The 23,450-nt window shown below is 41.4% G+C and overlaps 1 protein-coding gene across 1 annotated transcript; it reads left to right on the forward strand.

Annotated features, from left to right (window-relative positions):
* Positions 1–1,549: 1,549 nt before the first annotated feature.
* Positions 1,550–15,001, forward strand: ALDOB (aldolase, fructose-bisphosphate B). Its single transcript, XM_068552398.1, has 9 exons — positions 1,550–1,662; positions 6,168–6,289; positions 7,098–7,309; positions 8,348–8,402; positions 9,341–9,501; positions 10,397–10,480; positions 11,355–11,529; positions 11,948–12,147; positions 14,464–15,001. The coding sequence occupies exons 2-9, from the start codon at positions 6,178–6,180 to the stop codon at positions 14,557–14,559; spliced, it is 1,095 nt and encodes a 364-aa protein (XP_068408499.1). The 5' UTR covers positions 1,550–1,662; positions 6,168–6,177; the 3' UTR covers positions 14,560–15,001.
* The last annotated feature ends 8,449 nt before the right edge of the window (positions 15,002–23,450 follow it).

Raw genomic sequence — 23,450 nt, forward strand, 5'->3', positions numbered from 1 at the left:
CAGAGAGGTGCTGAGATTAGAGATCATATCTAAAAAGAACCAGGTGCATCATAGAACTTCAAAAAAGAGCTATTATTGTTATTGTTGTCATTGTTGTAACAAGAATAATTAGTACTAGTAGCCTAAGGAAAATTATTTCTACCATACATTTCTCAGCAGGTAAAATGTTTCAGTTACGGTTCTGACCACCCCAGCCCTGGCCCCCAACAGTGATCACTAACCCCAGGCTCCATTCTTTCATCAGCATCCTCCTCTTATTCCTCCTTTCTCCTTTGACAAAAATCAAATTTGATGAGATCTCACATGTCCCCAGATCAGTCATCTTGGTCTGATGAATCAAGCACCAGGTGGAGATGGAGAAACCAAAAAGTGTGCCTTGGGGAGGCAGGTAGAGTCAAGAGAGCTGACGGGAACTTCAGCTGGTCTAACGCTCGGTTACCCTTAGGACAGGCCTTGGCCAAACTTCCCCAGACAAATGAGCCTCAGTTTTATGCTCCAAACATTTCAATTTCCTTCAATAATCACATTCAATGTCTAACACTGTCCACTTTTAGAAGCTGTCTGAGCCTAAACTCTATTTAGACAATCCAGCTCCCTGCTTCTTTTTCCTTCATTTCATTGATATTTCACTCATTATAGTGTTACACTCTATACCATAGAGCACTTTGGTTTTTTAGGGTTTTTTCTCCTATTTTATGGGTTATTCCAAAGGAATGTGTTCCTGAGAATGTATACTTTCCTGTGATCATGGTCATTCCATTATTCTTAGATTCCCCCACTACTTTTATTTGCCTCTTTCATTATTTGCCTCAGGAAGGCAAATACTATTTTTATTTGCCTTTTCTTGAATTGGATTTTGGCTTAATGCTCAGAGAAAAAACCCTGTAGAATGAACTTGTACCTAGACAGTGCTGTAACTAGGGGAGTTGATGGCTTGCATCAATCACTTTACATTTTATTCTAGTTTTTACCACCTTTAAAGACAAAAATGTACAGGTTGAGAGAGAATGAGAATAGAGTAAAAGATACTGTGTTCTGACATTAAAAACATCAGGGAGCCCAGCTTGGTTTGGGGGAACTGGGAAGGATCTTTGAATGCCTCCTATGTGCAAGTACTTTATAAATTCACTTAATGCTCTTGTGAAATTCAGATCCCACTTTACAGAGGAGGAAACTCAGGCTCAGAGAAGTGAAAAATACTTGACCAAGGTAATGTGTGTAGTAAGTGCTGGAGCTAAGCTAACGTGCTTCCCAGTTTTCCTTGGTGGACTCCAGAGCCCAGTCATCCACTCACTGCGTTATTGATCCTAATCCTCTGTGTCTCCGTTTCCTCACTTGTAAAATGAAGAGTCTGGATTGAGAACTACAAGGTCTCCAGATGTCCCTTACAGCTTTAACATTCTGTGAGTACAGAGAGTGTGTGAGCATGATTAGAAGGATTGGCTGTTTATGAGCCAATCAGAGTTATTGGTTAAACACCTCTCTACCAGGCCAAGGTGGGAAGGGGAGGGTAAAAGTTTAAAAAAACACAAAAAACAAAAAAAAAACCCTTGGGTGAGAAGTCTATAAAAACTGTGTGTTCCTGAAGATTCATCCTATTTGGCAGCTGCTGCCTCAGCCACAGCTTCTGATAGATCTAAGAGGACTCTCCTCTCTCCAACTGTAAGTAAAAGAACTTCCTTTGTCTCTCAGGACTGCACCAGGGAGTCAGGGGTTAATGATAGCGCTAAGCCTGGTGAGGGGAAAGTTTGTTTGCTTTTGTTTTCAGGAAAAATGGGATGGTGGCTGAAAACGTGGTGATCTGCTGAAATGATTGTTTTTCTCCCTACCTCCCCTGGCTCTTTGAGTGGTGGCAAATGCTCAGGATTGATGCCAGTTACCAGTGTTACCTGTAGGAGGGCTCTTCTGAGGCTTTGGCGAAGGAAAAACATCTTGAATACTCCTGTTTGGTTGGGTTCTACTCAGTGTTTGAGATTCCTGTTCATTTCTACTCCCTCCATAACAACTGCTTATTCCGATGATTTATTTACATATCTATCGCCTGATGTCATTTTCTTCATTCTCTTCCCACACCTACTAGTACTAGCACTGAAGTTTCTTTGTCACAGAAATGAACTCTTGGCCTGTTTTGCCCTTCGTCTTCACCCACTGCTCAAACGAGAAAATGGAACAGGCATCACAGAGTATAGTCATCCTTTGATTATGAATTGTCAAACCTTTCCCTTGTTTGATACTTTCTTTAACATTTTCTACTCTGAAGATCCTACAGCTTAAGATATTTGGAATCAAAAGCTGCTGATGTATTTTGGTACATTTGTTCTACTATCTGAAGAATAGGTGAGGATATGTTGCCTTTTAAAATAAACTTCTCTTTACATAGTTACCTAGGGTTCCGTTAGCTAATGTGGATCCAGCAGGGACTCTAGCGCTGCTGCCACCATCACTTTAGCCAAGGCTCATCTGCAGACAACCCAGGCCCAGACTAGACCTGAGGTGCTGGGGCAGGGAATGGAGTGTAGTTGCTGTAAACCTAGGAGTTCCTTTGGCTTAGGTGCCAGTTTAGAGGAAAGAGCAACACTCAGGTCTCTTTCTGAGCTGCTCCATGTGTGTTCAAAGGCTCCAGGGATCAGGCTGTTCTAGAGCATCTCACTGTGCTTACCACTGTGGCATCAGATATGAACGAAGCTGTGGGCATCTTCCTGCATCTGTCTATAAAAAAGTGCTGCATGCAGTGCCTGACAATCATGGGCTTTCAGTGAATAAGCCCTTCATGTCTTCTTGAAAATCCGTCTGCCTTGTACGTGGAGAAGCAAATGGATTCTCTACTCCCTTATATTTCTCCAGGAGTTAAATATTGGTATTTTACAAATTATTATATTTTCACAGAACCTCTTCAAAGAAGGCAGAAAGAATTATACTATAGGATTTCATCTGTTATTCTGCTAAAGAAGGATTGGGAAAAGAATTCCAAGTCATAAGCCAGTAGGATGTGATTTACAGTCCTGAAACATCACAACTTAGAAGGGGCATCAGACGTATTCTTCCTGGGCCTCAATTTCCTCATCTCTAAAGTTAGCAGGGTTGATACAGATATCTCTGAGATCACTTGTAGCTCTCTTTTTCTGTGGTGGCCCTCTATTAATATATGTTTGTACTCGCAACCTTCTCCCAGATTTGCATATATATCAATATTACCTGTTAATATATTATGTATAGTAAATAATGTAGTATATAAACTTACTCACTGAGAAATCAAACATTACAAAAAATCCATAAAGCGAACTGTGAGTCACCCCACACTGTTTCATTCCCCAGGAGTAACCTCAGTGTGGTTATTATCTGCTTATATAGACCCATGAACAGTATGTGTGTATACCATTTGTTTAACTACAAAAAGGGTGATATTATGTATTGCATACTTTTCTGAAACTTGCTTTATTTTTTTACTTAATCATATAATGTGAACAACTTCCTGTCACACTTTTTAAAAAGTTGGCTTGAGACCTCAGTAAGCAGAGGCTTAGGGGCACAGAAATCGTTCTCTATCATTGCCCACTTCCAGCTGGCCTCCTCTCTTCCAGTGGTGAACAGTGGCCTGTGACCCTGTTTTATGATTAACAGGAAAGCAACATTTGTGCTGATGTGGTACAGAACTTTAATCCCTCTGTAGAAGTTTAACTTCTCATAAACAGTATTGGTTCAATTTGACCTTTTCTCTTTTTTTTTTTCTGGTTGAGTCAGCACACTCAGACTGAAGAAAATAGCTTGGTAGTAAACAGAAATATGGAAGTCCCTTAGGCAATTACTTTTTTAAATTAAAAAAGAGAGAAATACTGATACCTGACATTTTCATAATGCATAATGATAAGCATCTTCATGTTTATCATGTGATTCAGCAAATATATGCTGAGCAACTACAATGAGCAGGGTGCTCACAGGTTACGTGTGATCCATTTGGCAGTGAGACAACCAGAGCAGATATTATAGCCATTTAATCCATAGTAAGCTAAAACTCAGAGACGTTACCACCTTGCCCATGGTCCCAGTGAAGAGGAGGCAGAGCTGGTCCTTGATCCCAGGTCTGTCTGATCTACTTCTATGTGAACGTGTCAGATATTTATGAATTGGTAATGTGATGTGGGGATAATGATCCACAGCCCAAGGATTTTGGGTACTCTGGGGGTGTCATCGAGGACATTAGAGTCATCCAAAGGCCAATTCCTTTCACCAGTCTCACTCTTTACTTGAAAGAGGGAGTACTGCCCTTTATCCCAACTTTGTGCCTTATTAGCTATTTGTCCTTGGACAAATAATTAAACCGTCTTATATTCTTTCCTTATCTATTATATGGCAGAGGGTGGGGGAAGGGGGAAGTCTGACTACCTTTTGAGATTATTGTGAGGAATAAATTTTATAGTGCATGTAAAGCGATTAGCAGAGTGCTTGGCAATAAATGATCATTTGCTATTATTGGGCTATGTTTTCCTTTTGTTTCATTAAGGAGACATCATTATTTTTTTGGTAGTTGTCAATTGCTTTGTGCAAATATCTAAACTGAGAGAGAAAATTTGTACTCTGGCCTGAAGGTTACCAACCTCAGGTTGGCTTTTATCTGCCATGAAGATCTGGTAGTCAGGTCCAAAGCTAACAGTTCCTGACTACAATTTAGGAATTAGTATATAAACAGAAGAAATACTATCTTCAGTTGGCTGGGATGTGAAGGGCCTTGGAAAATCATCTTCTTTAGAAATCATTGCCCACTAGCCTGTCCTGGTACCCCAATGACAGCATCGTGGTTCCATTCCTTGGGGTTAAGTATTGAAGTGAGAGTAGCCACAGTAAGAGCGCCATTAGTTATACCTTCTCAGGAATTAGTTCAGTAGCCATTGACTTCTCATATCAAGGGACAGAGTTCTGAGAGCCTGCCTTGAAGGGATACAGAAAATGTGAAGAAATCAATTTGCCATGAGAAGGAGAACTGGGTGGGGGACTCTGCCTCATCCTAGCTGGGACCTTAGACAAGTCAGTTAACTTCTCAGAGTCTTAGCTTGTTCATTAATTAATGAAGATAATACCTGTCCTGGTTACCTCATTGTTGAATGGATCGAAAGAGAACTGAGGTGTCCCTTGGCTTTCAGAAAGTAGAAAGCAGACACAGGGCATCTACCCTGTGTATGAGTGTATGAGGGGAGAGGAGACTGGGGAAAGGAAGAGGCCACAGAGTTGGATAGGAAATTGCTCAAGATAATCTTTATTACCATTTTTTTTCTTTGATAATCCAACCTATGCAAAACCATTTTTTCTAACATCCAAGGTAAGAGTCCTGTGAGCTTGCATTTTCAAGACTAGCCCAAAGTGGCAGCCGAACAGGAGCAATGATCCCCTTCAGATGACCACTGCTAAGAGCTTGCTTGGGTAGGGGCTCTTTGAGCCAGTCTCTCCTTGCTAAAGCAGTGAAGCTGTGAATTACTGGAGCAGGAATCAACATATGACATCGGCATCCTTAGAACTAATGGGAATCTCCAGCCCAGAGATGCTTAGGGAAAATCCTCCACATCTGCCCCAAACGGTCTCATAGGTGGCTGAATATAAGAAAAAGGAGACACACACCACCCTCTATGTCTCAAAGTTGAAGGGAGGTTAAATTCAAGGGCAAATAGTGGTTTATCCTCTCAAGCTTGCTGCCTAGAGAATACTCTGGGGGGACTACAGGCTAACAGAGCAAAGTGAGGAATGGCCGCAGAGGCTGAAAGCCTCACTCTCCTGGCCTCAAGCCATCTGAGCCCTGATGGTACCAGGAATCCATAGAATAAAGAGATAGTCAATTACTGCCATGCCCTCTGTTTGTCAGATATAAGTGGATACTCATTAGCTGGTTCGGTCTCAGGATCAGTGATCCCAAAAGTTTCCTGAAAGGCATTCTTTTCAGGATCACCATGAAATTTGTCATTCCACCTTCATCCATTATAGCTAATCGCAAATACTTAGGCTTAAGGGGGAAAAAACCAAAACAGAACAGACCTCATTTGTTTAGCCAGTTGTGGAAATGGGCCAGAAATGTCAGAGGGGCCTATGGAGCTTTTCTGCACACCTACTGTCTTGGTCATGAGTCCATTTGAGCGACCCACAGTTCCGTTCACAACTAACTCTCCTGCACTCTTTTCCAGACCTGTCACCATGGCCTACCAATTTCCAGCCCTCACTTCAGAACAGAAGAAGGAGCTCTCAGAAATTGCCCAGCGCATTGTTGCCAATGGGAAGGGGATCCTGGCTGCAGATGAGTCTGTAGGTGAGTGCAAGAAACATCACACAACAACCATACTCTTGATTCTACACTTAGCAAAGGCAACTTGATAATCATATTCTCTTTCCTCTCAGAGAAAGTAAAGGTTTATATACACAGGAGTGGGAGTGGAAGACTCAGTAAGCATAGACCTTTTGCGTCTTGTCATTCCAGAAGGTAGATTTCTGAAGACCAAGCAAACAGGCTCAAGCCCTCCATTTTAAGACCCCCTTGCCAGGGATCATTTGAATCCAAGCTGTAGCAAGGCCAGGAACTCAGTAAGCAGGATGAGACCTCTGCCGCTAATGAGAAGTCAGTGTAAAGTCAGCCAAGGAAGGGCAGTGAGAGCAGGGAAATGTCTACATCAGGAACAGGGCAGAGCTTGTGACTGAGAGCAGCTCAGGATGGCACAAGGGGGAGCTGCAGTAGGCCTGCATGGCCCACCATAAAATTATAGAAGCCAGAGAAGTCAAGAGCCTGCCCTACCCCTCCTTCCACTGTCTGTATATCCAGTCAGATCAGGGCTGGACCAGGGGAGAGCCAGAGAGGCCTGAGGGCCGTGCAGCCCCACTTGGACCCTATGGTGGCTTCCACCCTGACCCTGACATGCCCAGCCCATGCACTTCCTCATCAGCATCCTGAAAGCAGCAACAGTCTTTCCCTGCGGAGACAAAAAACGAGGCAGGAGCTCTGATGATCTGAATAAAAAAGAGAGTATTGCTGTCCATCCTGGTGAGGGTCACTAGCTGGCATGGAGGAGGGCGGCAGGGAAGCCCTGGCTTGCTCCTTATGCTGCCTTTACTCGCCCACATAGGCACCATGGGGAGCCGCCTGCAGAGGATCAAGGTGGAGAACACTGAAGAGAACCGCCGGCAGTTCCGCGAAATCCTCTTCACCGTGGATGATTCCGTCAGCCAGAGCATCGGGGGCGTGATCCTTTTCCGTGAGACCCTCTACCAGAAGGACAGCCAGGGAAAGCTGTTCAGAGACATCCTCAAGGAAAAAGGGATCGTGGTGGGAATCAAGGTGAATACATCTCGCTCCCACCTCACCACAGGCACACTCCCAACACAGTGGCTGGGTCAGGGCCAACACGAGGACCACGCTCATCATCTAACTGCTCTTCTCACTCCTTTCCATCATCACCTTCCCACTGAGAACCAGATCCTCTTGTAGACCTTTCCAGTACCCTCTTCCTTCAACCATTTTTCTACAAGGTACTTAATCTCTTTGTGTCTCAATTTTTTCATTTCTAAAATGGGAATAATAGTACCTTCCTCATCAGGTTCTTACAGGGATGAAATGAGTTTGTAAAACGGTTCCTGTCACACCCTTATTATTTAGTTCATGATAGCTATTACTGTTAAAACACTTGCTATTCTGTTGTAACTGGGTCTTCCAAAACTATGTGAACGTCTCAGGAGTGATCATTAGTATCTGTCAAGTGCTTACAACTCCAAGCACTCATTTACTCCTCCTCACAACCTCTGGAGGTAAACTCAGTTATTATCCCTATTTTAGAGATGAGGTTAGAAAACAGAATTACAAGTAGTATAACTTGCCCACAGCAAGGCAAAATTGGAGCCAGTTCAGGCCCAGACTGTCTACCTCTTGGGCTCATGACCTTAGCCTCTGTTATGCTGAGAGTAGAGGCTGCATCCTTATTCTTTTTATCTCCTGTAATAGCATAGGGCTTGGCATATGCAGTGCTCAATAAATGTCTCTTGAATAAATGAATGAATAATTTAAAGGAAGTGGCTTTTATATGGCACCTCTGCATCCCAGGTACTATAAGATTACTTCTTACTTTCCAAGCTCCAGCCCTGTGCTTTCTGTACTTTCCCTCCTCTTAGGGTTGACACTCTTACATTGTCCTTTCCAGGTAACTTCCCTTCTGCTATGGACTGAGTTGTGTCTCCTCAATGCCTAATATACAATACCTTCCTAATTCAACTCCTTGGTTTGTGAAAGATGAGAACTAATATGTAGCACCAGGGGCTCTGCTTGTGTTTTACTGGGATACCTGACACCTGCTAGTTACTTGTTAATTATTTATATTCACAGTTAGACCAAGGAGGTGCTCCCCTTGCAGGAACAAACAAGGAAACCACCATTCAAGGTAAGGATATTGCCCACTGATATGAATCATGCCAGTATATGCCAGAAATGAAGGAAGCAAAGAAGTGATTGAGGGAAAACAAAATATGAATCATCACACTGGTTTTAGAGCCACACACCTGTTCTTCAGCCCCAGCTCCTCTATTTAGTAACTGTGTGCCCTCAGACTAGTCACTTAAATGTTCTGAGTCTCAGTTAAAATGGGATAACAATATCTACTTTGCAGAATAGTTGTGGGGATTAGACAATGCACATAGAGTGCTTATCACAGTGTCTTGCACAGAGAAGATATTTTATACTTGGGGATATTATTTTAGAAAAATCCAGCAGCAGTAGAGAGGAAAGAGTCCAAGCTGTAGGATCAGACACACTTGGGTTTGAATGCTGCTTCCATCACTTACTGCTTAGATAATTTTGCAAGGTACATCACTGCCCAAGTAGACAAGTATAAACCATAGCATTGGATTAGCTAAGCAGAATTTGAATCCCAGCTCTGTCAAACTTGGTGAAGTTACTTTACCTCTCAGAGCCTCAGTTTCCAAATCTGTAAAATGAATATACAACTATGAAGGTTGTGTAATATGACTATTAGGTCATAACAGTATAACAACTATTAGGTTTGTTATGATTATTAAATGAGATAAGGTGTGCAAAATGCCTAGAATCATGCCTTGGAGCAAAGTAAGTACTAAATAAATATTAGTTCCCTTTATTCTTCTTATCCAATATGTATTATATATCAAAACCATATTTATTAACCCAGGTCTTTTGGCTCAGTACTGGGATGTTCATTTCTTTGCTGGATGTAATGTTTCTTTGCCTGGATGTCTTGGGTCCTCAAGCTGTATGGCTGAAAGCTAAGCCAAGGGTGAACTTCACTTTATCAGCAACCCCAGGGGTCAGGGGTGCAAAGAAGCCTTTCTCTCTCGTGACTTGCAGGGCTTGATGGCCTTTCTGAACGCTGTGCTCAGTATAAGAAAGATGGCGCTGACTTTGGGAAGTGGCGTGCTGTGCTGAAGATTGACAACCAGTGTCCATCCCACCTTGCTATCCAGGAAAATGCCAACACCCTGGCCCGCTATGCCAGCATCTGTCAGCAGGTGCTTTTCCTTCCCCTTGGGCTAAAATACAGGAAGCGAAAGCTTTCTTCAAAGCCCGTCTTTCTAATTTTACTGTAACCACACATGATCCCCCTCCTTTTCTCTCACCAGTATATCCTGATGGCATTTTTCACTGCTTTTACTAGGTGTAGTAGGGTAAGATTTGGTTCCACAAGTCAACTATGAGTCCAAAAGGCAAATGCCATCAAGTGTAGCCCTCTACCAAAGCACTGTAAGCTGAGTCTTAAAAGCATAGGCTCCTGAGGGCAGGGCATTTGCTTGTCTATACTCCACCGTGTCCAAGGACATGATCCTCTTAAGTCCCCAGCTCAAGGGTGACAGCTTTGATCTGGTCCCAATTCAAATAATTTCTTGGAGGATGGTAGCTTGATGCTAAAGTTTCCAACATATGTTGAAGTGTCTCTGGGATCCAGGTTAAGTCTGATTTGCTTGTGCGGGTGCTATGCTGAGGTTACCTGAGTTCTGGGTACCTGGAGCCTCCCAGTCAGAATTGTAAACTCTGCTTGAATTCCTTAGTTAACTCATACAAGAGGCATCTTTATTGGTGATTTAAGCTTGACGGCCCTAAAAGGGTGACAGCTAGGTTCTGATTTAGCTAGATTAGTCTCTAGAATAAGATATAGAAATTAAGAAAATAAATTGAATTTATTTTACCCCATTTCCAGGAGAACTTTTTTTCCCTCACTGTTCTTTTTTGGCTAAGCCACAAATGCTTACTAGACATCCCATTAAATTTCATTGCCTTTAAGTCATCTATATGGTATATCTCCATAAGAGCTTCAACCTTGTACCAATTACAACTGTTAAATATCTTCTTAAAGAAAGGATCCTAGTGAACAGAGCTTCATTCTGTCCGCTCCTTTTTCCTTTTTAGAATGGGCTAGTACCCATTGTTGAACCAGAGGTAATTGCTGATGGAGACCATGACATGGAACACTGCCAGTATGTTACTGAGAAGGTAAGTCTTAAATATAAAGGTCCCAATGCCAGTTGAAAAATCTGTTTTAAACAACAGTTGTTACTTAACATATATCTGCTGTTATATATGAGGTATTCTACAGTTAGAATCACTGTGTAGCACTGAGAAGGTAAAGAGGTATTATCAAACCTTGTACATTTTTTGGCACATGGCACACTCCTTATGAAAAACCCCAGGATCTGCGTTACCAAGATTAGGGTTTGAGCATCCATGTTCCCAGCTGTGGGACCTGGGGCAAGTCATATTATCTTTTTGGACCTCAGTTCCATTATGTTTAAACTAAGAAACTTTAAAATAGGCTGAGGCTCCCATGAGACACTATAATTAGAAAGTAATTTTTTCACATGTGACTTTCTAAATTAGCCACAATATATCTGTAAGAAAGTAAGAGAGTCCTCAGTTTCTCCACTTGCAAAATGAGGTGGACTGAAATGAGATCTGAAAGCACTTCTGTCTCTAAAATGTATATTTTTATGATCACTCAGCTTCTATGGGGATGGAGAATGGAGGCCAGTTTACATGTCCCCAACTAACTAAATTAAGGCAGGTTCGACTGACCAAAGGGAGTAATGGGAAGGAAGGAGTGAAGGGCCTCTAGGAAGCAGAGCCACGCTGGTAGTCCATGCAGTGAGCAGTTAGGGGAGGGGCAGCAGGGACAGGCCAGCCTGGCTGTGCTCAATGGCTATGGTTTGCAGGCATTACCCTGACTGAGCCTAGGGGCTGGTTGGGAAACTTTGGCCAAATAACGTATGGGAATTCCTTCATCCTGCGTCCCTGCACTGTAGAAGTGTCAAGGTCAGGTAACTCTATGGCTGGCTCTAGGTTTCACCTATTTGGGCCTCTTGTCCTTCAGGTCCTGGCTGCTGTCTACAAGGCCCTGAATGACCATCATGTTTACTTGGAGGGAACCCTGTTGAAGCCCAACATGGTGACTGCTGGACATGCCTCCACCAAGAAGTATACTCCAGAGCAGGTGGCAATGGCCACCGTCACAGCTCTCTACCGTACTGTTCCTGCAGCTGTTCCTGGTAAGGTTTTCTTTCTTCTCTAACTTGAGGTCTTAGTCCTTATTCTTTGAAGGAGTGCCATAAGCATTTGCATTTGTCCAGGAGTAGTCTGCTTCTAGCCATGAAACAGACCTCTGATATCTCACATGCAGCCAGCGCTTCCCCCTCGAACTCCATGATACCACCTATCCTGAGTCTGTCCAAATGCACACAATCCATTGATTTCCTCAACATTTCACTGCCCTCTTATTTACTAAAGCCCTTCTCTCCTTAGTCCAACTAGCTTCAGCAAAGGCAAACTAATTTCTCCAACCTAGTCCCATGCAAATCAATTGAAGAAAAGATTGAGATATTACATTTCTTTTAGGCTCCTTGCTTGCTTTTTCAAGCAGGGTTACATACGGGGACTAGTGGAGTGGAATGGCTTCTCTCCTTCCAGGCATCTGCTTTTTGTCTGGTGGCATGAGTGAAGAGGATGCTACTCTCAACCTCAATGCTATCAACCTTTGCCCTCTACCAAAGCCCTGGAAACTAAGTTTCTCTTATGGACGGGCCCTGCAGGCCAGTGCACTGGCTGCCTGGGGTGGCAAGGCTGCAAACAAGAAGGCAACCCAGGAGGCTTTTATGAAGCGGGCCCTGGTAAGACGCTATTACCTCTTATCTACTTGATCAAGTGGATACTTGGGGCCTGCTTGCATTGCTTTCTTCAGGCCATGAAGGTATCTCCAGAGAGTGTCTACCATGCATTTTCAAATGTGGCATTAGAGCTGAGTAGGACGGTTAAGGCTGCAGAGAGTTTTGAATTATCTGCACTGGTAGTACAGTTGATGATGGTAGATTGAAGGATAGTTTCCACAGAGGCACTTTAGAGGGAAGATGAGAGGGCCAAGGAATGAACCTGGGGCACGTTTTATTTTGGGAAGATGAAGAGGAGAAGCCACCAAGACAAGCAGCAGTACTATATTAAGATGAACCAAGGATTCTGGGAACAAACAGAATGAAGTTTCAAAGGGTCAATAACAATATGCTACAAAGAGGTTAAAAATTAAGGCAGAGAAAAGGCTGATACTGGCATTGAGGGGCGTATCAGTGACCCTGAACAAAACAGGTTCAGTAAAGGAAAGGTGCCCATTCAAGACGCTTGTCAGGAAAAGACACAGAAAGGTTACCAGAAACAATGAGGACAAAAAAGGGTCTTATTTAGCTACTAACATTCCTTTTTGAATACCTACTAGGAGCCAAGTACTGGGGTGAACAAAGCAGACACAGCCACTGCCTTCAGGGAGCTTAGAGTTTAGCCAGATAGGAGAGATGTCATGTTTAACTGTAAAGCAGAAGGAGCCAGAGGAGAGATTAAAGATTAGAAGAGGACAAGGCCTTAGAGGAAACAGTACTGCATGAGACTAAATATTAAATACGGGTGGCAGAGTAGGTCTTAGAAAGGAGGGAGAGATAGGAAAGAAGAAACAGAATGGGTTTGGAATTAGGTCTGTAGAGGTGGAGAGATGCAATGGTTGATCACTGATTACAGGTGAGGGCATCTGTTGAGAATGATAAGGGAATGGAGATTTCAGTCTTTACGGTGGGGAACTTGGAATAGCTGTTGAAGTAGTTGCTAGGAAATTGACCAGAGGTTATGGCCAAGCATCAAGCAAGATGCAGCTGAAATGAGAGTTTGTGGTACGTTAACTTAGATCCTGAATGTTCCTAATAGCTCTCTTATGTATGTAGCAAGATTCAGATCAACCTAAATGGGAAAGAGCAGGGTTGAAGAATCAAAGTTTAACAGGGAGATGAAACAGTACCAAAATTTGAGTGATAGCCTTATTCGGCTTGCTGGTGACAGAGGAGACTGGGCAAGGAATCAGGTGTAGCCAGAAGTTTGATGATGAGGCACTAAAGGAAAGGAAGGGTACAGAGAAGCTAAAAAAGTCATCTCAGGGGCATAAGAGAGGTGTGAGATTTTACAGGTAGTGCTTTATCTTGTGATGATGATGGATATGGCCGTGCTGGTGTGTGGCTGATGGGGGTGAAGATATAGCTAATATGATGGAGGGATTATGAAAGTAAGGGTCAGAAGGGTCATCCACACAAAAGAAAGGATGCTGAGTTTATCGTCTAGAGCTGTGGTTCTCAAGCTTGAGCATGCATCCGAATCACCTGAAGGGCGTGTTAAAACGCAGGTGGCTGGACCCAGCGACAGAGTTTCTGATTCAGAAGCTCTGGGGTCAAGCTAGAGAATTTCCATTTCTAACAAGCGCTTAAGTCCATGAAACCTAACTTTGAAAATCAGTGTAGATGTAGAAATAAGTCCTGGAGAGATCAGACAATAGCAACAGTGACTTGAAGATGGGGTACTGCTAAGTGGCATTTGAGTATTATTACAGGTTTCATAATTCTTAACTCACCTTCAATTGGAATTTACACAGGGTATCAAATGATATTATGATAACAACTACATAAAAATTATATATTCTTATGGACAAATATAGGTAGAAAATGGAAAATGTATTAAAAATTTTTTTTTTGCTATAGTAAAGCTTTAGCTGCATCTGCTTGATGCTTGACCTTATGTCTGGTCAGTTTTCTAGCAGACTATTTCAACTATTCCAAGGTTCCCAAACTGGGACTGAAATTTCCATTTCCTTATCACTATATGAGTGAGAAGTTTCTTAACTTGAATTTCTAGTATTGTTGTTGCAATATTGTTAGTACTAAAAAGAAACCTTCTCAGTAACACAAACCTCAGGCTTGCCTGAGAAATGCTCAGAAAAGTGGGATAAAAAAAGGAAGTAACATTATAGAAGGAAAGGAATGGTATCAGCAGCAATATTTAGCAAAATCACTGTACAGAGAAAACCCACATGAAGGTGAAGCTGGTTTCAAATGAGAAGCAAAGAGGGTCAAGCAGAGGGTTGCTCTAACTCGGTCTCCTCTATCACACTTGTTTTTTAGGCTAACTGCCAGGCAGCCAAAGGACAGTATGTTCACACGGGCTCTTCTGGTGCTGCTTCCACCCAGTCGCTCTTCACAGCCTGCTATACCTACTAGAATCTGAGGCCGACCAGCCAGGCTCTGGCGCTTCTAGGTGTCTTGGTAGGAGGGCAGAAAGGAAACAACAACCTTTCGACTGACCCTGGAAATTAGACAAAATTAGGTTGGAACTACTGGAAACACAATGCATGTTAAATTCTTAGACACAAGGAGAAAAATCAGTTATTGAAACCTAAGTCTGAATATCAAGGATCTGATGAAATTTCACACAGTGATTTCCTTACAGCATTTCCAGCTCCCCATGGCCCACAGTATCCATCTGAAAAAAGAATAACTTTAAAACTTTAAAACAGTATCAGCTCTCCATCCAGATAACCAAATGAAACACCTCATAAGCTGAGTGCAGAGAATTGTGTCTTATTAAACAGTTCTGGAAGTGGTAGGTTATGAAGGAGACAGCTGCAACCAAAAAAGAAATAAAATGTTCTACAAACCTTCAGTTTGTATCAGGTTTTACTTTCTGCTCTTGCTTTCAAAGGGCTCAATAGATTTCATTACCTTTGACTCCACAGACGCGACTGATATTAGTGGTCAGGATCCTCAACTTTGGCTACTCATTGGAATAACCAAAATTTAAAAACCCAGATGCTCAGGCCACACTCCAGCCAAGTTTGAGAACTACCAAGCTAGATTTCAAGTTTGAGGGTATTTAGAAATGAGAGCTATTCGTAATGTGAAGCAAGCTACAATGTCAAATGATTTCAAGCAACATATGGAGTGTAATAAAAGAATCACTGTGACTTTGATGCTTGGAGCGTTCCTCTTCAAGTGGCCCAGGTTGGTGACATAGGACTGCATCTTCCTCTGCACATCCAAGCACACTACCTAGTTTTGCAGTAAGAAATATTCACATAATTATACCTTACTGGCTTCCAGTTTTCAGAATTAATCTATAGAAAAAGCATTAAAGACCACCATAGTTACCAGGGAGAATTTAAACATTATAACTTTGGACAATATAAAAGTAATGATTTTGGTGGAAAAAAAGGTAATTAAATGACAGGAGCTGGGAAATTCAGGGGGAGGAGAAGTGAAGGAAAGCAAAGGGAACACTAATTTACTTAGTGGGGGGTCAGGATACTACTTGAAATTGATGGATTAAGAAACAGTGCTTTGAAAAAAAACCCAGTGCTTTAAGTCTATTAAAGTAACAAGGAAAATGGATATAAATCATTAAAATATTCATACCTATAATTAAAATACAGGAGAAGGTAGTAAATTCTTTGTCTTGAAGAGTGCAAAGATAGATGGTATTATTTAGAGTAAATAAATTAGGAAATAGAGGCATAAGCATATGATTTAGAATAATAAAGCAGAATTCGTTCAAAAGGACTTCTGAGGAAAAAGACTTGGAAATGGGGCACAGGGAAGATTTTTACTTACATGCTTTTACAATGTTTGAGTGTTTATTTCCATGTATCTGTATTTTCTAAAAACAACTACTATATATTCATATAAGCAATTCAGACCTACCTTAGAGGTCATTTAACCCAAGGCTTTCATGTTACAGGTGATAAAACCAAGCCTAGAAAAATTAAATTAATTGCTGATGGTCATATATTTAGGGGTTTAGGATAGAGTTGAGAGATTAGAATTCCAGTCTCTTTCTCCTGTAATGGACACATGGCCAAGGAGGAAGGTAAGGGCAGGGCAACAGGCAGTGTTCAATACCTCTGCCACCAGTGCTATAGGTCTTTTACATTTCTTTTTGCATTCATCCACTCAGTCAGCAAGTAGTTGATGTGCTAAGCTGTCCTAAATGCTGGTAACACCTGGTATGACAAAGCTTTTCTGCCAGAAAATTTTTATCTAGAGCATATTCAGCATCACTGACCCTAAGTTGTAAAGAAACCTCTCAGATTCTCATTTATTGGTTGGGTATGAATTTATAATCAAGGCTGAGCTATTTATGTCTTTTGGTCAAGGCTGAATTACATTTCACTCAGCGTGAGGATTTATATAATACATTTTCCCTGGCTATCATTTGATATATCTTCCTGACTAAAGCACTACAGTTGTCTTTGAAACCTCAACCCCGGTAATTTCCTTCACTCATGGTAATATGAAGACAAGTGTTACAGACTGCAGTTCCTATTAACTGTGTGATCACTGAGTGAATATACTAGTTGCGTCCTAGCTTTTGGTACACTGTCAGATTTATTCTAGTAGTTATTGAACACCTACCAAAAATAAAACCTGGTAGTAGGCACTGAAAGTAATTAAAAGAAGTTTCAGCTTTAGGGTAGCCATGGTATTTGCATACCAGACAATTAAGTTTGAGTAGCTAAGCCAGAAACACAAATGCCATTGACTGGGGGTTGGGAAGTGTAGAGGAGAGTCTGTCAGTATGGCTGGGTGCAGAAAGCGAGGAGGTGACATTTAGGTTGGACATCACAGGGTGACAAAAGGGAAGGAACTCTTAGAAAAGGAGCTGCCTTTGTGTGAGAAAACACTTCGATAATTCACTGGGAGAAGATGATACCTTGAAGGCATAAGGAGCAAAAGCCGAGGCCAAGAAAAAATTACTAAATGCTGGGAGGAATAAAAAAAGAGGAATTTGGTTTTGCTCTGAAAAGGGAGAGAAGGGAGGGAAGGGGCAGGAAAATGAGTGAGGAGAAAGGAAGAAATGAGAAAGGAGGGGAAAGAGAGAAGGCAGGGAGAAGCTAGGGCAATGTGGAATTGTGGGGAAGTGACTAAAAGACTTTTGAGAACGGGAGAAATATCAACCGTCTAAACATATTTGTCTTCTTGAGAGGGAGAGCTGAGTTTCACATATGAGTCCACATCATCCTTTACAAAAACAAGATGTTGAGATGACTCATAATGATTCATAATGTGAATTGATTGAGCAGAAGCAGAAGCCAACTGTGACAATGAGAATATAAGCCTCTAAAACTTGCAGAAATCTTGAAGCAGGCTTTAGGCATATCAGGAATGGGACTTCGAGACTATCTGGTCTAGCTGTCCTGGGGTAAAAGACTCCAGCTGACATCTACATTTCACTCACAGCAACAATGGAGGAAACTGGCATTCAGTGTGCTAGGACAGTTGTTCAAGGTCACATAAACAGTAGGTGAGACTTAGGCTAGTGTGATTTGCAAAGTTCTCTGGGGAGGCAGTACTCTTGGTGGTGAAAAGCACAGGTTCTGGAGTCAGACAGTCTAGGTTCAAACGTTGGCTCTGCTGCTTCCTAGCCATGTGACCTTGGACACCTTATACAACCTTTCTGTGGTTCAGTTTCTTCAGCTCCAAAATAATAGTATCACAAGTTATTGAGAGATTAAATGAATCAGTACATCTCAATTACATGTTCAAAATCCCTTGTCCACAATTCTGAAATCCAGAAAGCTGTAAAAACCAAAAATTTTCTCAAAAGTTTGCAGCAAATTATTTGGTGGCAAACCCTGACTCAAGGCTGTCGTCTTGATTCCACTTGATGGGAAGCAGAGATGTGTCTGATCTTAGATGCTGACTCAGATCCTATAGAGGGAGTTATGCAATGTATAGCATAAACATATATTTGCTCTCTAAAATATGAAGGATACAGATTTCCAAAACACATACACCCTCAAAGCTCTCGGATAAAGAATTGTGAACCACCTGCTGTATAAAAAAATAAATAAAACTAAATTAAAAAATTTAAAAAAAAACTGTGAACTTGTCCTTAGAACAATATCTGCCATGCTTCTAGAGTAACAGATGAACTATCCATGCTCAATAGAGCCCTGAGGGCTCATGTAATGCCACCAATTCTCTAAGCCTATTTTCTAGAGAGGATGAATTGAGACAGGAGTAATGGCAAAGCTCGACACAGTCAGTTACAGCTCTTTTTTCATTACTCATATATGGTTTTCTAGCTGTAACATACTCTGTCCCAAGGCTCCTGAAATAGTCTAACACTTAGTACTGGGTGTCAGTATATGTAGACATACATAAAATCAGTCGGCAAGTATTCATTTAGCACTACTGTATGCTTGGTGCTGTAAAGATACTACATGGTCCTTGTATGCTTACCATTGTGATGAGGAAGGCAAGGATACAGTTAAACAAAATCGTACACAATAATGTGCTGAATTACAGTGGCATAGGCAAGGTGCTGAAATCAAAGGAGGTGGGATGAATTGCAGACAGTTTATTGCTAGTTATATGATCTTGGGATCTTGAGTCTCAGTTTTCCCATCTATAAAATAGGGTTGCTGTGAGGTTAGCAATATTTTATGCAAAGTGACAGGTATATAAGTCATGAATAAATATTATATTTTTCTCTGTCAGTTGGCTCTTCAAGAATGGCATAGGCACTTGAGTGGAATGGAAGTGAAGATGAAAACTGTGTCCTGACTAGAGTTCAGGTTGTATATTTTGAGGAAATTATGGGAAATTAGGTTAAAATGGTGAGGCCAAGTGGAGTGGCACAGTAGAGTGGGAGGGTAGATAGGACAGGGATTTTATGAAAAGTTTTGCCTTGAAGTAATGAGAAATAGGGACCTGTGAATAATTTTGAGCAGGGAATAACATAATAGAAGGGTATTGCTGAAAATTAGTTTTTAGAATGTAGAAGATTCGGAGGAAACTGGAAGCCAGCTAAGTGTGCATAATAGCAGTTCAACATAGGGCCTAGCCTCTTGGTGGTGGAAGCCAGTGAGTGGATGTGATGTCTTTAGATTGGGGAAAACAACACCCCCAAACTCTCCTTATGTAGCATAGCTATTTAGCATCCTAATAAGTCTCTGTTATACTGGAACTTGAGAGGCAAGCACTGAGACAAATGAAAATTCAAAATTCTTTTACATCTAATTCTCAAAAAGAGTCTTACATACATGCATAGACTCAGCCCTTTGAGTATGGTGGCACAGTGAAATATAGAGCATCTTCTAACCATAGCACTAATTCTTCCAGCAGTTCACAACAACCAGGGTTAAGCTGTAGCCCGAGGTCTCAGGTGTCAGAGAATTCTACCCTTCTCTCTTACGATATCCAAGGTCAAGGCATCTTTATGCAGCCACTTCCAACTTTTCCTTGTCCTGCCCTGGTTTTACCCTGGGGGAATTTACAGGCCAAAGAAGTCAGAGTGCAGTTCTTGGATCCAGGGACACAATAACTGTTATGTGATATAGAGGTTTATCTTAGTCATTGGACTGACATCAGAAGTATGTTCTTGAGAACATGGCTCCTGGACTGGAAATAGCACAGGCAAAGATATGAACTATGTTTTATTTGTGCAAAATGTATCTAAACTAGGTGTCTTGGAAAGCTGGGTGATTTTTTTACACCCAGTCTTTATGCTATGGAATACATATGACTTGCTGTTCACTCCCCAGGGAATGAGAATAAAGGACTGCTGGATGCAACTATGCAACTAATAATACCTATCCTATTAACATAGTACCTGGCAGATATTTTAAAAAATACATGTTAATTGGATTTGTACCATTTGTACAGTAAATAAATGTATCTGGCCTTTTTCTGTTTGTCCATGCGTCAAGGTTATAGAGATGGCCTTAATTAAAAAGAAACCCGCAGACTTCCCTGGTGGCACAGTGGTTAACAATCTGCCTGCCAGTGCAGGGGACACAGTGTCAATCCCTGGTCCGGGAAGATCCCACATGCCGTGGAGCAACTAAGCCCGCGAGCCACAACTACTGAAGCCCCTATGCCTAGAGCCTGTGCTCCGCAACAAGAGAAGCCACTGCAAAGAGAAGCCCACGCACCACAACGAAGAGTAGCCCCCACTCGCTGCCACTCGAGAAAGCCCGCGCGCAGCAACAGACCCAACGCAGCCAAAAAAAAAAAAAAAAGAAAACAAGAACCAATCAACTCATCCCTACCATACCCAAGGCCACAAAACATTTTTGAAGGAGGTGGAGAAGGAATGATAACCAATGCAAATTAGGAACAATAACTTCAAAAAATGATTGGAATATCTGAACTAGATTTTTTTTTTAAGTTGAAATGTACTCTGCAAGAAAATATGCTCAACTGGGTATGCTGTGTATGCCCCTAGATTTGCTGATGACATCCTCCTTTAGGAAGACACATAAAAGTGAAAGGCCTCACTCATCAAAATTACAGAGAAATGGAGTATTACAGTAAATTCTTTTTTTTTTTTTTTTTTTTTTGCCACCAAAGACTCCTTTCACTTGTTCATTTTATTTATTTATTTACTTTGGCCGTGCTGCGTGGCTTGCAGGATCTTAGTTCCCCAACCAGGGATTGAACCCAGTCCTACAGCAGTAAAAGCACCGAGTCCTAACCACTGGACCACCAGGGAATTCCCTCACCTGCCCATTTTATTTATTTATTTTATTTTCTTTTTCTTTTATTGGAGTATAATTGCTTTACAATGTTGTGTTAGTTTCTGCCGTACAATGAAGTGAATCAGCTATATGTATACCTATATCCCCTCCCTCTTAGACCTCCCTCCAACCCCCCACTCCACATCCCACCCATCTAGGTCGTCACAGAGCACCAAGCTGAGCTTCCTGTGCTTTATAGCGTGTTCCCACTAGCTATTTATTTTAGGCATGGTAGTGTAGATAGGTCAGTCCTAATCTCCCATTTCATCCCACCCTCCCTTTCCCCCTGTGTCCACATGTCCGTTCTCTACGTCTACATCTCTATTCCTGCCCTGCAAATAGGTTCATCTGTACAATTTTTCTAGATTCCACATAAATGTGTTAATATATGATGTTTGTTTTTCTCTTTCTGGCTTACTTCACTCTGTATGACAGACTCTAGGCCCATCCATATCTCTACAAATGACCCCGTTTCATTCCTTTTTATGGCTAATATTACATTGTATATATGTACATCTTCTTTAGCCATTCATCTGTTGTTGGACATTTAGGTTGTTTCCATGACCTGGCTATTATAAATAGTGCTGCAATGAACATTGGGGTACATGTGTCCTTTTGAATTATGGTTTTCTCAGGGTATATGCCCAGTAGTGGGATTGCTGGGTCATACGGTAGTTCTATTTTTAGTTTTTTAAGGAACCTCCATACTGTTCTCCACAGTGGCTGTTTCAATTTACATTCCCACCAGCAGTGCAAGAGGGTTCCCTTTTCTCCACACCCTCTCCACCTGCTCATTTTAAACTGTTACCTACTGTGATGGCTAATTTTATGTTTCAACTCCGCTAGACTAAGGGATGTCGGTGAAACATTGTTTCTGGGTGTGTCTGTTGAGGGTGTTTCTGAAAGAGATTTTCTGAAAGAGATTTGTATTTAAGTCCTTAGACTGAGTAAAGCAGATTGCCCTCAACCATGCTGATGTGCATTATCCAATTTGTTGAGGGCCTGCATCAAACAAAAATGAATGAGGTCAACTTTGTTCTCTGCCCAAGTGGGGCATCCATCTTCTGTCCTTGGACATCAGCGCTCCTGGTTCTTAAGCTCCTTTGGACTCAGATTGAATTACATCATTGGCTTTCAGTTTTCCAGCTTATGAACAGCATACCATGGGACTTCTTGTACTCCATAATCACACGAGCCAATTCTTATTATCTATCTATCCATCCATCCATCCTATTGGTTTATTGGTTCTGTTTCTCTGGAGAACCCCAAAACATAATATTTTGCTTCATCTACTTTAACCCTAATTTTCTTTCAAAATTGTTCCATGTGTTAATTCCCGTAAGGAATTTGAGTAATGCCATTAAAAGTTCAGTCTTTTACTTTAGTGGGGCCCTAAACAAAACCCCACAAGCCCTCTCCAAGTTTTTGTTTGGTTCTCTCTTCCATTGTCCCTAATTGCTACTCCAAACTTTTACTATTGACAAGGCTCCCAACTCTACCCCTCATGGTGGCCATCCCTCTCCTTCCCTGACTCTCAAAACATGAATTTGACTATTTTTTGAAAATGGGTCATCTCAAGTGTATTCTATTTCTTCCCCTTCCCCCAGACACTAAATCCGTCCTCTTTCCTTTTCTCCCAAATGGGAGGAAGAAAGCCTCCACAGTAAATCCTTCCATTACTGCTAAAATTCATTTCTGCTTATCTAATAACTCAGTCAATTTCCATCTGCCCTCCTTTATCTTCAACTTCTCCCTCAACTGGCTATCTATTCAGAATGGAAAAATACTTTTTCTCTTTAATCTTGATCTATATCCCTCCTCATATTCACAATCTACTTTTTATTCCCTTTTACAGACCAGTAAAATTAAGACGAATAATCAAAAAAGGATTGCCATTTTTTTAAAACTAAAGACATACATTCAACAGGCCAAAATTACTATTATTCCATGAAAGGACTTTTTTATTTCAAAAGGGGGGCATTATTTCAGAAAAAGATTAAGTTCTTGAATCAATTTAGCTTTTTTACAAGGCTACTCTATTGTCCTTGTTTTTACCATTTGAATGTAGAATAGTAAACTTTTCACCATGAATTGATAGTATTTGCGAATTGATGATCTACACTCTTCAGACACTATTTAAGCCCTTAAACCTGGCCCTTCCCAATTTCAGAAGCTGTTCTTATAGTACTCATTAATGACTTTCTAATTATCCAATCTAAAGGACACTCTTCAACCCTTCTTTGATGTCTCTGCAGCACTCTTCTAGGTCACTTTCCTATAGTAGTTATCACTATGTACTGGGTTTTTGATACTTCTGGCTGTTCCTCTCTGTCTCCTTTGAATCTTGCCCATCCACTAAACAAGAGTGGGCCTCAGGATTCCGTCTCTGCATTTCTTTTCTTGCTTTATTCTTTCCTTAAATCTTACTTAATTCATTTCTGTGTCTAAACACTGGTGAAGTCCTAAATCAGTTTCTAACCTAGATCTTCCCTGTGCACCATGTCCCCATCTCCAATTATCTTCAGACATGTCTATCTCACAGAGAAGCCAAATATTACATGTTCAAAAACTTTAGTAATTAATTCCTTACTCCAT

This window comes from Eschrichtius robustus, chromosome 10 (assembly GCF_028021215.1).
Source record: "Eschrichtius robustus isolate mEscRob2 chromosome 10, mEscRob2.pri, whole genome shotgun sequence".
Lineage (NCBI taxonomy): Eukaryota > Metazoa > Chordata > Mammalia > Artiodactyla > Eschrichtiidae > Eschrichtius > Eschrichtius robustus.

Coding starts and splice junctions, on each gene's coding strand:
- ALDOB (XM_068552398.1), top strand. CDS start 6,178: ATGGCCTACCAATTTCCAGCCCTCACTTCAGAACAGAAGAAGGAGCTC. Junction 11,530..11,947: donor TGTTCCTGCAGCTGTTCCTG/GTAAGGTTTTCT, acceptor CTCTCCTTCCAG/GCATCTGCTTTTTGTCTGGT. Junction 12,148..14,463: donor CTTTTATGAAGCGGGCCCTG/GTAAGACGCTAT, acceptor CTTGTTTTTTAG/GCTAACTGCCAGGCAGCCAA.